Source organism: Physeter macrocephalus, chromosome 5 (assembly GCF_002837175.3).
Source record: "Physeter macrocephalus isolate SW-GA chromosome 5, ASM283717v5, whole genome shotgun sequence".
Classification (NCBI taxonomy): Eukaryota; Metazoa; Chordata; class Mammalia; order Artiodactyla; family Physeteridae; genus Physeter; species Physeter macrocephalus.
Window position 1 is genome coordinate 2,794,878 of NC_041218.1, and position 13,180 is coordinate 2,808,057.

At 45.2% G+C, this 13,180-nt stretch overlaps 1 protein-coding gene and 1 non-coding gene across 2 annotated transcripts in view; both read left to right on the top strand.

Moving 5' to 3' along the window:
- CNPY1 (canopy FGF signaling regulator 1) overlaps positions 1-2,176 on the top strand; it is a 36,160-nt gene extending 33,984 nt beyond the window's left edge. The window contains 1 exon segment of the mRNA XM_055084676.1: positions 2,139-2,176. Within this exon segment, the coding sequence (XP_054940651.1) occupies positions 2,139-2,176 (38 nt within the window).
- Positions 2,177-10,771: 8,595 nt separating this feature from the next.
- TRNAG-GCC (transfer RNA glycine (anticodon GCC)) lies at positions 10,772-10,844 on the top strand. Its single transcript has one exon. It is a non-coding gene; the product is annotated as a tRNA-Gly (tRNA).
- Positions 10,845-13,180: the final 2,336 nt, after the last annotated feature.

The window sequence follows — 13,180 nt, forward strand, 5'->3', positions numbered from 1 at the left end:
CCCCATTATTGAAGTAAGTAAACCTCATGACAAGATAAAAGAGTTTTTCAAACTTAAAAATTATTGCCAGGAAAAAACTAAAGTGACACAGCAATGAGAATAATTCCAATTAATGACTGCAGCGACAAAGATGTAATACGTTTTAACATATTGGGATGCTTTCGGAAATTTGTGTAAAAGGTGAGACTCTCGTATTGTATAAAAAGTCCAGAAGCTTTTAAACATAATCTAATACGAGTACAGTAAGTTTCCTACTATAGCATGACATTCACCCTCTGTTTTGTAAAGGCGATGCTTTATTTTGTGCTGTTGTACCACAGTTTTGCTATGATCCCTCTGCATGATTTAAATGATGTTTTAAAAATATGACTCTGTGTGTGTGTGTGTGTGTGTGTTTATTGGAGGCTATGAAAACTACATTAACCAGTAACTCTGTACCTAGTATATACTATGAGCAGACACTGTACTGAGAGCTCGTAAAATGTCCACATTGCTTTTAGGGAGATTAATAATCTTTTCAAAGATAGATATTTCTAGGACTAGAGGTTTGAGTGGAAGTTTAGTCCCTTTATATGCTTTATATACACCTTGTGTGTGTGTGTGTGTGTGTGTGTGTGTGTGAATTTTGCTTTTTTCTCTTTCATGTAGACCTTTTCACTATTTTTAACCATTTTATGGGAGCAGATGAGGACACGTTCACAGACTTTAACATTTCAGCTGTAGAGGTATAATTGACCTAGGAAATCGTAAGCTATTTAAAGTGTACATCATGGTGATTTGATATGTGTGTACATTGTGAAAGGATTCCCCCCATCTAGTTAATTAACACGTGTATGATTCTTTAAAATATTAATATTCTAAGGCTCCCCCCCTACACAAAATAAATGGGGAATAATGGAGGAAACATATCTTATGTTAAACTTAAAATGACTGCGTTTGGCTTTAAAAGTAACAATTTAGTGAGATTTTCATAAACATGTGTCATCCTTTCAACGAATGAAAAACGTCTCAGTGAAAGGCTATGGGTCTGCAGATGCCACTATAGCTTTATTCACTGGAGAGAAGAAAAGTTACCAAATACACCCTGTCTGGGGGGCATGAGACAGTAATAGTGGTAGCTGGTTATTTCTTACGTATCTTTTTTCTTTCCTAGGCATGAGATAAAAGTGAGTTCATTAGATTTTCCTGGTTGAATGTTTTGTGGCACATGACTCAGGCTTTTCCAGACTGTCGTTTTAATGTCTTGAAATTAAAATGGTATTTTGAAACCTTAATAATATAGAAGGTCATGATTAAAAAGATAGCTATACTCCACTCAAGGTAGAACATGTCACTCTAGATTATGGATAAATGGATACTCTGGTCTGTGGAGGTTTTCATTAGGTAGAGTGAGGGTATAAACACAAATACATAAATATATTTTGTATGCATATCACTTCTGCTTTGATATCAAATCTTAACATTTAAAAACATCAGACCGATGAGAATTTGTGACACGATCACTTTGAATGCCACAGATGGAATAGGTCTCAGATATCCAGAAATGTTTAGCCTACATTTAAAGTAAAAGCATTTTGACCTTTTTGTATAGACTTCCAGGCACTCAGGGGGGTGTTAAATTCTAATATTCAAAATAATTACTTTCAAGGCTAATAAATCATACAAAATAATACGAAGGCTGGCCTATTTCCTATTTTAAAAAATTACGTAGCTAAAATAAACCGTAGCCCAGGCTAAAGAGAGCTGGCGTTAATTGCTGCCGGTTGGAAATGTACTATGTAGCCAAGCGTCATTGCCTCTCTGCTCCTTGGATTAAATGCCCAGAGCGCCGATTCCCTGTCTCGAGTATTCCTTAAATACTCCCATGACCACGGGCGAGATGATACAACCCCTGGGCTTTGTTTCAGAATACTCCAGGAAAAAATACTGGCGATGGGACAGGAATAGCAGTGGCTGACCGAGCTACAGGGGAGTAGATTACATTCTTCTTTCTACTCTTGTGTGTATTTGAAAATGTCCGTAAGAAAGTTTAAAAAAAAATGTGCTTCCACAAGAATGTGCTTTTGCAGAAAGTAAATTATGACTTACGGGCTGGTGTTGAATGTGATAGTGATGCCATCTAACTTTTTTTTTTCCAGGTCTGTGTGAAACTTCTACTAATCACACTGAACTCTAGGAATGGCGGTGCTGCTAGTTAGAGGAGAGACAAGTCACAGCCCCCAAGGTCAATGTCTGCATTTCTGTCTTCATGTTTCTTCATGAGAAGAAACTTTACGTCTCTTGTTCGTACTGCATTGTCTCATGTTTGATATTTTATTGAAAATCTCTAGTTTGGCCTCCTGACGAGCCCGGATTCTTTCTATAGGTGAAGCTGAGGAGTGCATGAAACGAATTACCTTTGTAGATTTTGATACAAACAGGCTTGGCAGGAAAGCGTTTAACTCAGGAATAGGAAAAAAGTGAAGACATTTCATAAATGAAATAAGGATTTAATAACGTGTACTGTATATTTCATGCACGTATACAAGTATAGTGTTCTGTTTGATAAAAACTTGATTTGATTTCATAAATACTTGATTAGTCATGAAATGAAGAAAACATATTGCTGCAAAGTCCAGGTTAATTTTTCTGGGCTGGATGGCTATCACTGAAAGAAGCGAACTCACTTTATATCAGGAATTAAATTTAAATTTCTAGAAACCTTAAGTTTAAAAACTTTTTAATTTCTAAAATTTAATTAAATGCATAAAAAACAGTGAGTACTCTTACAGGGAACAATAACTATATCGGCCTTTCTGATGCATACATCCTGAATTCAAATTATTTAGAAAGTTGATTTATTATTCATATATTTATGATCACGTAGTCTTAAAGGATGATACCAATGGCCATGTTTTGTTCTGCTGCAAACTCTCCTGTCGTGCCTTTGTTTCTTGAAGACTTTCACCTAATATTTAGCGTGTAGATTTTACTACTAACCAACCTATCATTCTTTCTATGGATGTTTTTGTGGGTGTGGAGATGGAAGGAGAGGTGGGAACTTATGGAAAACTGCCTTTTGACCACGTTAATAACAGAGTGTGGTAATAATCTCACTCTTGGAGATTTCATTGTCTCTGTTAAGTTTACATTCATTGGAATATAACTTTAATCATTAAAAAAAACTTTAATCATTTAAAAGGTCAGGACCTATTTTCCACTTGTTTTAAAGCAGAAGTTCTCGTTGTCTCTGAGAATTTACTAGGTAGGATGCTTATACTTTGTTATGTGGATTACGATTTGCTAAGAATAAGCCAAGACCAATGAATCCATTTCACTGAGGAGCGGAGAGTAGAATAGAGCAAAGTCCCCCAAACAAGAACTATTTGCCATATGTTACCTGATGGCCTAGAAAACACATTACTTAAGCCACCCAACTGACTCGTCAGGAGGAAACAATTCTGACATTTAGAAAAATTTGCCAAAATGAAGAGAAAGGGGTTGCCATTCTTCTCCCTCTCCCACCTCAACTCTTATTAAAAGTTAGATTTTTCAAGTTAATTTCATTTATTTGGGAAAACTGAGACGGTTTGGGATTTTTTGATCTGTTTGTAGCTGGCTAAGTAGTACAGAGCCTACATGTTATAACCCAATGAAGCTGCACTGCATATATGCAACTGATAAAAAATGGATGTAGGAGTAAAGAATAATTCGCATCATTTTTCAGTAGGGTAGTAAAATTGTGACTTAAAACATTGTCCCTATAACTTTAGTAAACTCAGCTATTTAAGTTTAATTTAGCATTGCAAAAAAATGAGTCATAAACATTTTCCTAACTTAGGCTTCCTTGGTAAATGCACTATACTGTTTCTTCACGGGAACATGCAGAAAACACTGGCACGAAGTTCCCTCGAAAACCATAACATTTGTGATTGTAGAAGTGTTGGCTGCGGTCCTTCCATACCCTCAATGGTAAATCTGACAGAGTCTCCCATCTAGACAGTCCTGATGCTAATCGTAGAATTTAAGAGATTTGGGGCTTTTGTTTCCCACCTAAAGGACCGTGGGGAGGTATGCCTTCCCTCCACTGATGGCTGTTTCTCATGGATATTGAGGCTTCTGCTTTGACTGGAGAGAACCAAACATCTTGCCTCTGATGGGAAATATCTTAAGGTTTTGCTAAATAGGGCTTTTCAGTTTCTTCTTACTTCCCAGTAAAAATAATCTTGTCTCTTGCAAGATTTTCAATATCTCATGACTTAGATAATTTTTTTCTCTCCAGATCGAACTTGTTAAACGCATGTAAATGTTTGTAGTTACTGATTAACACTACATTTGAGTGAGCCACTGCATTTCTTATGTCTGCGAAGACTCTTAGGTTTCCCTCTGGGTGTGGTGAGGCTGTGCTGCTTTTGCTAATGAACTATAATGAGAGAGTAGCGAACTGCTGGCTTTGCCGGGCCTCCAAACACATTCCTGCCTTTTAATGACTTTTATTGACCAAAAACAAAGCAAAAGCAAAAAGCCAGAAAAAAAAAAAAAGGAAGAAAAAGAAACAAAACAACACCTAGGGTGTGACAGAAAAGTTTCTTAGAGTCCATGAAAAGCACCTAATTCTGGGTCAGAAGAGAATCTCGGAGAAGAGGTGGGGAGAGGTTTATAATGCTTATTAAAATAATGTGGAGAGAAGACGTGTTTCAGGTGGATTACGATTTGCTAAGAATAAGCCAAGACCAATGAATCCATTTCACTGAGGAGTGGAGAGTAGAATAGAGCAAAGTCCCAAATGGCAGAGATCAATACTGGATTTACTGAAGCAAAGCCCTAAAAAAAACTCAATAACTGGTTATATTTTTTTATACCTATTTCTCTGCTTGGCTGATATTTATTCATATATGTAATACCATTATCTAAATAAATATTTAAACTATATATCAATCTTAAAATTCACATTGTAATGGTATATGAGAAAAAGCCGGTCTTTGATGTGACTGTGTAGCCTGTTTTAAAATCTCATACACATCTATGAGCTAATCTTAAATCTTGAAACCCATTCAATGGCATATTTCATAGTTTTATACCAAAATACAATGAACAACGATATTATACTGTTACAATAAAAAGTATACCCATTAGATGATGTGTGTTTTTATTATGATTTTAACCTATAATTTAATTCCCCTTTATAAGTTTCTTAAATTCCTCAGGTTATTTGCTTTTAGAGCAAGGAACTAAATAAATAAAAGGTCAAATGCAATGAATGAAACTGAAATATGAAAGTCATTGCCCTTAAATTACCTAGGAAAAGAGGCAGGAAATGGCATGGTTCTCTCTGGGACTCGTACTTGCTGCCCCTTGCCCTAAACACGTATTTGCTGCGGAAGCAGGATCCACTCTTTGTGTCCATTTTCAGGACCTGCCCTGCTCAAAGGAGATGGTGATTAAATTTAATATAATATTGGCTCATTTGTCTGTAGGACCATCACCTGAAACATCAAGCTTTGCTTCCTAAGGACAATTTGTGGAAGTGGAGTCTAAAACATCAGCTACAGGTCTGTGCCCTTCCCGATCCTCTGGGGACTCCGGAGATGGATGGGTAGATAGAAACATAGGTACGTAGATGCAGCCTACAAACCTACATACACGGATATGAATAAAGTCAGGGCACAGACAGGTCCGCTAAAGCTTTGACGCTCCAGGGTGATCCCAGAAAAAAAGTGTCTAGAAATTTCTTTAATTCCTTAAAGGAAAAAATTATTCCTATATTCCCATCTTGAATTTTCAAGATTTTCGAGAAAGAAAAAATATACCCTACATCATGACACACAGAGAAACACAACAGCAAAATATTTATGAAACATATTCGTTAAGAAGTTACTGGGAAACAAAAAATGCTCTGAGGTTACCTGGGAAATGTATTAGAATGTTATTCTAATACAGCTTATGATTGTGGAACTCAGATTTCAAGGAACTGTGGGTCAAAATTGTAACCCCCCCCACCAAACCTAATAGCGCAAAGTAGCCCAATACATAATAGCCCAATACAATGATGTAAGCAATTCAATATGTAGAATAGAGTCGTATTCCATTGAACCAGAGTGTCGGAGAAAGTTCCGGAACTGCCGACTTGGTTGGTCTATGATGCAAGTCAGAGGCGTACATGCCTTGCTTTAGAGCAGACAAAGATTCTAGCAACTTCTTTCTCCTTTCGGAATTGTTAATACACCAACATCTAAGAAATGTAAGTTACATAATGGAACGTTGGAAGGCCAATGTCAGCTAATTAAGTGTGGCTACGACTCAGAAAGATCCTGTAAGTGATAAGTTAAAATATTAATACCAATTTCAAACTTCTTGAATAGAGAGGTTGGCACCTGAAGAGTTAGAATGTATCCTGACATTTTATATTAAAGGGTTGCCTCAAAGCTGCTTTCTGAACAAGTGGGGATTTCTCTGCTGCATGTTCTCTGATATCAGCCCATGAAAGGTGACGATAATCCTGGGGGTGACACCATTGTCCACAGAGAGAGAAGATTTCAATTCAGGTGAGCTTCATTGTCTGATAGAAATGATCTTTATGGCTTTGTTGTCCATCAAAGGGCCCCGATGAAGCATCTTCATGCCCTGTGATTTGTAGAAGAAAGCAGAGAACCAAAAAATAGACTCTTTGGTCCCCGTTAAAAATGGACCCTATTTAAAGCAACATGGTATGAAAACAGAGCAAAATCTAATACAAGTGCAGCTTCAATAAGTGTTATTAAATTATTAGACCTTTAGGTGAAAACATACCCTCGAACTGCCTTTATATGCAATCAAAGCTGCGATTAAATATTAATGCCCTAAGATTAAAGGGTCACTTGAGTGGGTTTTCTTAAGCAATACCCCCAAACGGTGAACAGCAGAAGTTGCAAATTAGCTCCGTTTTGTACACTTTGTGGGCACTGAAACCTGGACCAATTTTGAGAGTGAAAACCCCCAGGGCCTGGGTCAGCCGTAGATCGGCTGACCCGTGTGCCTGTAGCTGTGCTGTGACTGTTGCGTTTCAGCCGTTCTTGCATCCTCCTCCTGGTGCTACGCAAGGTCCTTGCACAGAAGGAGAAGCGTCTGGAGCCCCGTTGGTGTTAAAACGAAGCCGAGGACAAGCTGCTGATGGTCCATTCGGATTAAGGGTATGATTCATTCAGCCTTGAGAAAGGAAGACTTTTTTCTTGCTTGGAAATCCTTTCCCTTCTTCTTAGTGTCGGAGGCTCGGATCCAGCAGAGCCTTAGTTTCTGTCGTTCCCGTGACCCATTCCCAGCGGTGGTAGCTCCCTCTCCTGCACTGAGCCGGCACTGAGGACCTGCAGCCGCCCCAGGACTCAGGGCCCGAGCGGGGGGACCAGAGACCCTACTCCTCTCTGGTGAGGCTGTCACGTGACCCGCGCAGAGCCCCAGAGCGCTGGCCCTGAGGGGGCGCCCCGGGCAGGTGAGGGGGGCGGGGCAGCCCCTTGGTGGTCTGTGGTGTCCTGCATCCTTTTGCTCTGAGCAGCCCCACGCCCTTGAACCCGACCGTCCTTGTCCTGGGTCCCATGGGAGCCGAACTCTCCGCTGGCCAGCCCCATGGGCTCACACAAAGCCTTGTGAGCAGAGGGAGGTGCGGGAGGTGACTTTCTCCCATGTGTTTTCTTCCTTTCTTTTTTTGTTGAGAACACAAAGGATACATTTATTTCTTAGTGACCATCAGAGTTGATTATAATGATTTCTTCTTATTAATGAATTAGATGTCTAACCTGGGACCAAAAATGTGGAGTCAAACAGCATATGCAAAAGCAAACGTGAACTGAGCAGGTAAAAAAGAAAACGATAATAATTTCATAGGACCAGTGGCTTTTCCATGTCAACGGGAAGGTTACATCGTAACTCAAAGAGCTGTGACACTCGCATTTGTTCTCATTGGTCTGAATCCCGGGAGGCAGCCCGGCCGGAGGCCCTTCTCTCGGTCTGGCGGCGGAAATGGAGCTTCAGAGTCCGATCTGAGTTAGCAATGTGCCCAAGCCCACCCGCTCCCCGAAGCCCCTCGTCCACCCGCAGACTCGGGGCAGGCGGGCCCGTGACCGGACTCCGGCCCGCGATCCAGGCGGCCCCCGTCAGCCGGCACCACTGCCGGATGCCTGGCGCCTGCCCTGTGTTGGGCTCATTTCGTAGCAACTGTCCCCGTCACGACTCCCCCCGGTCAACCCCCCCCCAGAGCTGAGATGCCCTTGCTCTCTGCACACCTGGCTGTGCCCAGCGGGCCCCTGCACGTGCCAAGGCCCCGTGGTGGGTGCTGAGAGGGACACAAGGAAAGGTGGCCGTGCCCGTGAGCAGGGCACCCTCCATGCCCCGTGGAGCGGGACCCCGACGTGGGAACGGGGAGGCGAGGAGGGCGGCGTCGGCAGGGTCTTTGGCGTGAGAGCTGGTGCCTCCTCGGGTGGACCAGGCCCGGTCTCCTGTCTTCGTCCTGCAAGGGTCACCTCTTCCCGGGCGACCAGCACCTTGAGATCAGCAGTGGATGAAGAGACGGACAGGGCCCTGCTGGAGACAGTGAGGAAATGCTGACGCTAAGCCCTGCCAACGACAGCATCCGGATTTGGAGAATGTATTCTCCTGTCAGGGGCCTTTGGTAGGAGTGAGAGAAGGAATCTGATAAGGTGAGGAGATCGTGAAGCCTGCCCGGTGCCAGGCGCCGAGGACAGAGGTGTCTTCGCCCCGAAGCCCTCCGGGACACCTCAGTGGAAGAGCCTCCCCGCAGGTGGACAGGGAACGGCCTGATCTCAGTCTGTTCTTGGTTTTGCAGGGGATAGGCAGGAGTGCTGAGGGGGTCCCATCCGGGCCCCAGGGCCTCCACTGTGCACCCAGGGGCCACGCCAGGGCTGGACCTCCTGGGGGACCCACCACCTGGGCTTTCGTAGAACTGAAGTCATCTGGGGGCTTGGCACATGGGCATTCCTTGAGAGTCAAGCTGCACACAAGCCCAGATTGGAAAATTATTCCATCTAGTTTGGGTAAATTTCAGTACAGTAGAAAGCACTTAATTTTTTAAAGTATTTTTCTTTTTTTAAAAAAATATTTATCTGGCAGCATCGGGTCTTGCAGCAGTCGGGATCTTTCGTTGTGGCGCGCGGGCTCTCTAGTTGTGGCACGTGGGCTTAGCGGCCCCGCGGCACGTGGGATCTTAGTTCCCCAACCAGGGATCGAACCCGCATCCCCTGCATCAGAAGGCGGATTCTTAACCACTGGACCGCCAGGGAGATCCCCAAAGCACGACTTTTTATTGGGTACTTTAGGTTCTTACAGAGCTGAGGGTGTATGAGAGGAGGTGGATGCTCTGTGATCCCTTGAGAGCTTTTATGTTTGTGTCTGATGGTGCACCTGTGACCAGCCTGTGTCCTGGCAGCCTGGCAGGGGCAGCCTCCCACAGCCTGGGAACTGAGGGGCCCTGCCCAGCGGACCTTCTTTTATCTACGGGTCACCGCGCGGACCTCCAGCCTTGCTCTGCTGCTTTACCTGCCGGCTCGACCTCTGCGGTCGCGAGCCCCCTGAGTGGACATTGCTGGTCTTTCTCCCCATCCTCCTCGGGAGACCACATCCAGGACCACCGAAGTGCCTGCTGCCCCCTGCTCTCTCTTTCTGGGGCCCACCGGGGCCACGCCGTGGGAACCCTCGGCCCTCTGAATGTTCTGGAGGTGCCATTCAGACCAGAGTAGATGGGGCCGGACAGGTGGGTGACCATGGCCACCTCAGTCTGCCCTGACTGAGAAAACTGCAGAGAAGGGCATTTCCGCCTCTTTAGTGTACCTTTCCTTCTTTAAAACCAGACAAAACCAAATGAAAACCACAAAACCCCCTACATTCTTCCTTATAAGTAAAAAGAAATACACGTATTTAGAAAACATAGATTTTTTTTAAAAAAGAAAAGAAAACTTTTCTCAGCTTCATCACCCAGCTGATTGTTTACCTCATGTATGTATGCCTGGGCACATATGTGTGTGGGTACATGGATGTGAATGAGACGTCTTTCCTCCTGCCCTGTGACTGGCCTTTTCACTCAACGTGCTGTGAGATCCTTTCCATGTCGTTCCACCTTCTTCTACACCATGAACTCTGGAGGCTGCCAAGTGTTCACCTCCCGTATCACGCGCGTCACGTGTATTTAATCTCCTATGTTAGGTCATTTAGATTATTTTCGATATTTTTATCATTGTGAACAAGGCAGAGGAGAATTCTGGTGGCTGAGACTTTAGCAAATTCGAGGGGATTCCCTGTGGGTGACTCTCCAGAAGCGGGAGTGCTGGCATAGGGCGTGTGAATTGCCCTGGGTCCCCACGCGGCCCTCGTGAGGCCAGTTCCTCGCGGTCCAGGGAGGCCTTAGGTCCCCATTACCCACGACGCCCTCGGAGTCCTAGGACACCGCCGGTCCTCCTGGGGAGATTTGGCACCCAGGAGAGCTCTGCCCTGTTTGGCAAATTCCTTTGTCTTCAGTCCAAGGACAGCGGAACCTGGACCAACCCACACCCGCCTGGAGCGGTTCCCGGGCTGTGGGCCGGGGGGCTGGTCACCCAGCGTCAGGCTGAGCCACGCCACACGCCCCCCACCTGCCCAGTGAGCGCTGCATTGCTCTGACAACCGCAGCTCTCGTGGTGAACACGGCACAGCCCTTTACGGTTTACAGACCCCTTCCACGGGCGCCGCGCGGCGTTACCCTCACAATGACCTAGTTTAGAAATACAGTTCTTATCTCCACTTGGAGATGAGGAGACCAGGAGCTGGGGCTTCCCTGGCGGTCCAGTGGTTAGGACTCTGCGCTGCCAATGCAGGGGGCCTGGGTTCGATCCCTGGTCGGGGAACTAGGCTCCCACGTGTCTTGCAGCGCGGCCAAAACGTTGAAGGAAAAAGAAAGCAGGGTCTGGAAAGAAAGTGTGACCCGGGTCAGAGGCCCAGGTGTCCTGGCTGCAGTGCCAGCGCCTCCCTGGGGTGCCTGGTGTCTGACGCGGGAAGGGGGTCCGGAGCCCCTAGGCAGCCCCGCACAGTCGTCGACACGAGTTTGCGTCCCCGCGAGCAGGACTTTGGGGGTAGCACCCCGGGCTTGCCCAGGGCCACACGGCTCTTTAAGATCCCGACAGGGAAGTGCACGGCAGTGTGGCAGAAGGACACAGCCCACCGTGCGCTGCATGGGCGGCAGGGGCTGGGCACCAGGCAGGGCCATGCCGTCGACTTTGGGTCACCGACACGGACGGGTGCTGGTGGCTGATGCGGTGCCCACGTGTGCCAGCACAGTCAGACCCGGGAAGAGTGGCCCAGACGCCATCCTGCAGGAACCGGCTGCTCTGAACACGGACAGGTCAGGAAGTCACCCCAGAGCCCTTGAGCCCCCCCCAGAGCCATTTCACTGAGTTCATCGTTGCAATAGCAACACTGTTCTCTGAACTTGCCTTTCCCCCTTTTTGCCCTAAAGAGCCGCTGGTCCTTTAGCAAATGTTCAACCCCCTCAATACCCCTCTAAGCAGAGCTTCTTGACCTTTTTTTTTAACGCCATGGCAGCCCCGGGAACCCTCCTTAGACAAAGATGTTTAAATGCGTAAAATGAAATACACAAGACCTCAAGGAAACCAATTAGATTAAAATAGTTATAATATATATTTTAATTGTGCTGTGTGCTTCTTTACCGATACGTTAACTAACAAGGTCCAGCAGCAGGTCTAATCACCGATTCTGAAGCAGCAGACACAGAGCAGAAACGATATTATTATCTGCAACAATTGTAACATGATACAAAAATATCGTGGTTTAAATTGGCAACAATGTCACAGGCAATACAATCGTGCTGTAGCATCATTATGTCTATTTCATAATGAATAGAACTGGTAAATTTCAGTTAGAGAGAGGTGAGGAAAGCATGGATGAATTTTTCCCACCCAAATTCACAGAACCCAGGTGAGGAACTCCTGCCCTAAAGCAAATAGAAATAAGCAGTCTTGTTTAGAGGACAAATGAGGCACAGGGAAGCTAACGGTTTGGTCCGAGGCCACACAGCAAGTTAGAGCCCCACTCTGGTACCCCTGTCAGAGGTGCTGGCCAGTTGGTCTGGCTCAACTTCTCCCCTGCTTAGCCTCCAGTCTTAAAATGAATACTAATCCATGATTTCATCCTGAAATGCTTCCAAAAAAATCAATCGACTACATTTGCTACTATTAGTAAAGCTACAAAACGTTCTCAAAAGCACTTTAGGAAATGGAAAAAGCTTTATGGATAATACAAAACACAAATCCAAACCCCATAAACAGACTTGCTCTACCAGGGGGAATTAGAAGATTCATTTCAACTGAGAAAAAAACCCCAAAATCCAACTACTAGCGCTCTTTTTTGGGGGGAGCACTGTAAAATTAGTAACCAGGCTGCTTGAAGAAATCCTTCAGGCCAACGTTCAGATTTAAAGGAAATATTTACAAAGAAGCCAACTGTAAGCTCCACTTCCTATGTTTTGGTGGCAAAGGGAGATGTGACCATTGGGTCTTCGGGACCTGCGTTGCCAGAATTCCTTACAAAATTAAGCACTCAGAGGGAAGTATACCCCCCAAATAGACTAATTTCATACTTTTCCAGTAATGTAGACCCAAAAGAATGGGACAGCACATGATTATTTCTTCATCTAACTAATCATCTCAGTGAAAAGGTGGGCAGTTGGGCGCTTTCTCCCTTTTCATAAATTAAAAGTAGATCTTCCCCTGAATTGTCTCTTCCTGTCGCCTTTTTCTACACCCCAGGGCAGCAGGGCTACTGACTGATGGCCAGTCATCCCTCCTTTACCCAAGATGCTCTGAGCGCCCCAGTGAGCTCTCACGGAGGAAGCTGACACTCACCCTCCGCCACTTCCTGGGGGCTGTCTTCCTGTCCCACATCCCCCTGGCATTTGCATCTCTGCTGTATCACCTTTCACCATACTGCCCCCACCCCAAATCTACCACCTCCTCCCCAACTCCTGCTCTGGGTCTACCAGCCTTCATGGATGAAGATGGCTCCTAGCCTGGCTCCAGCTCCCCCCATCCTCCCAGCATCTGCCCCCATCCTCTCTGCATCTGTCCCCCCATCCTCTCTGCATCTGTCCCCCATCCTCCCAGCATCTGCCCCCATCCTCTCTGCATCTGCCCCCATCCTCTCTGCGTCTGCCCCCCATCCTCTCTGC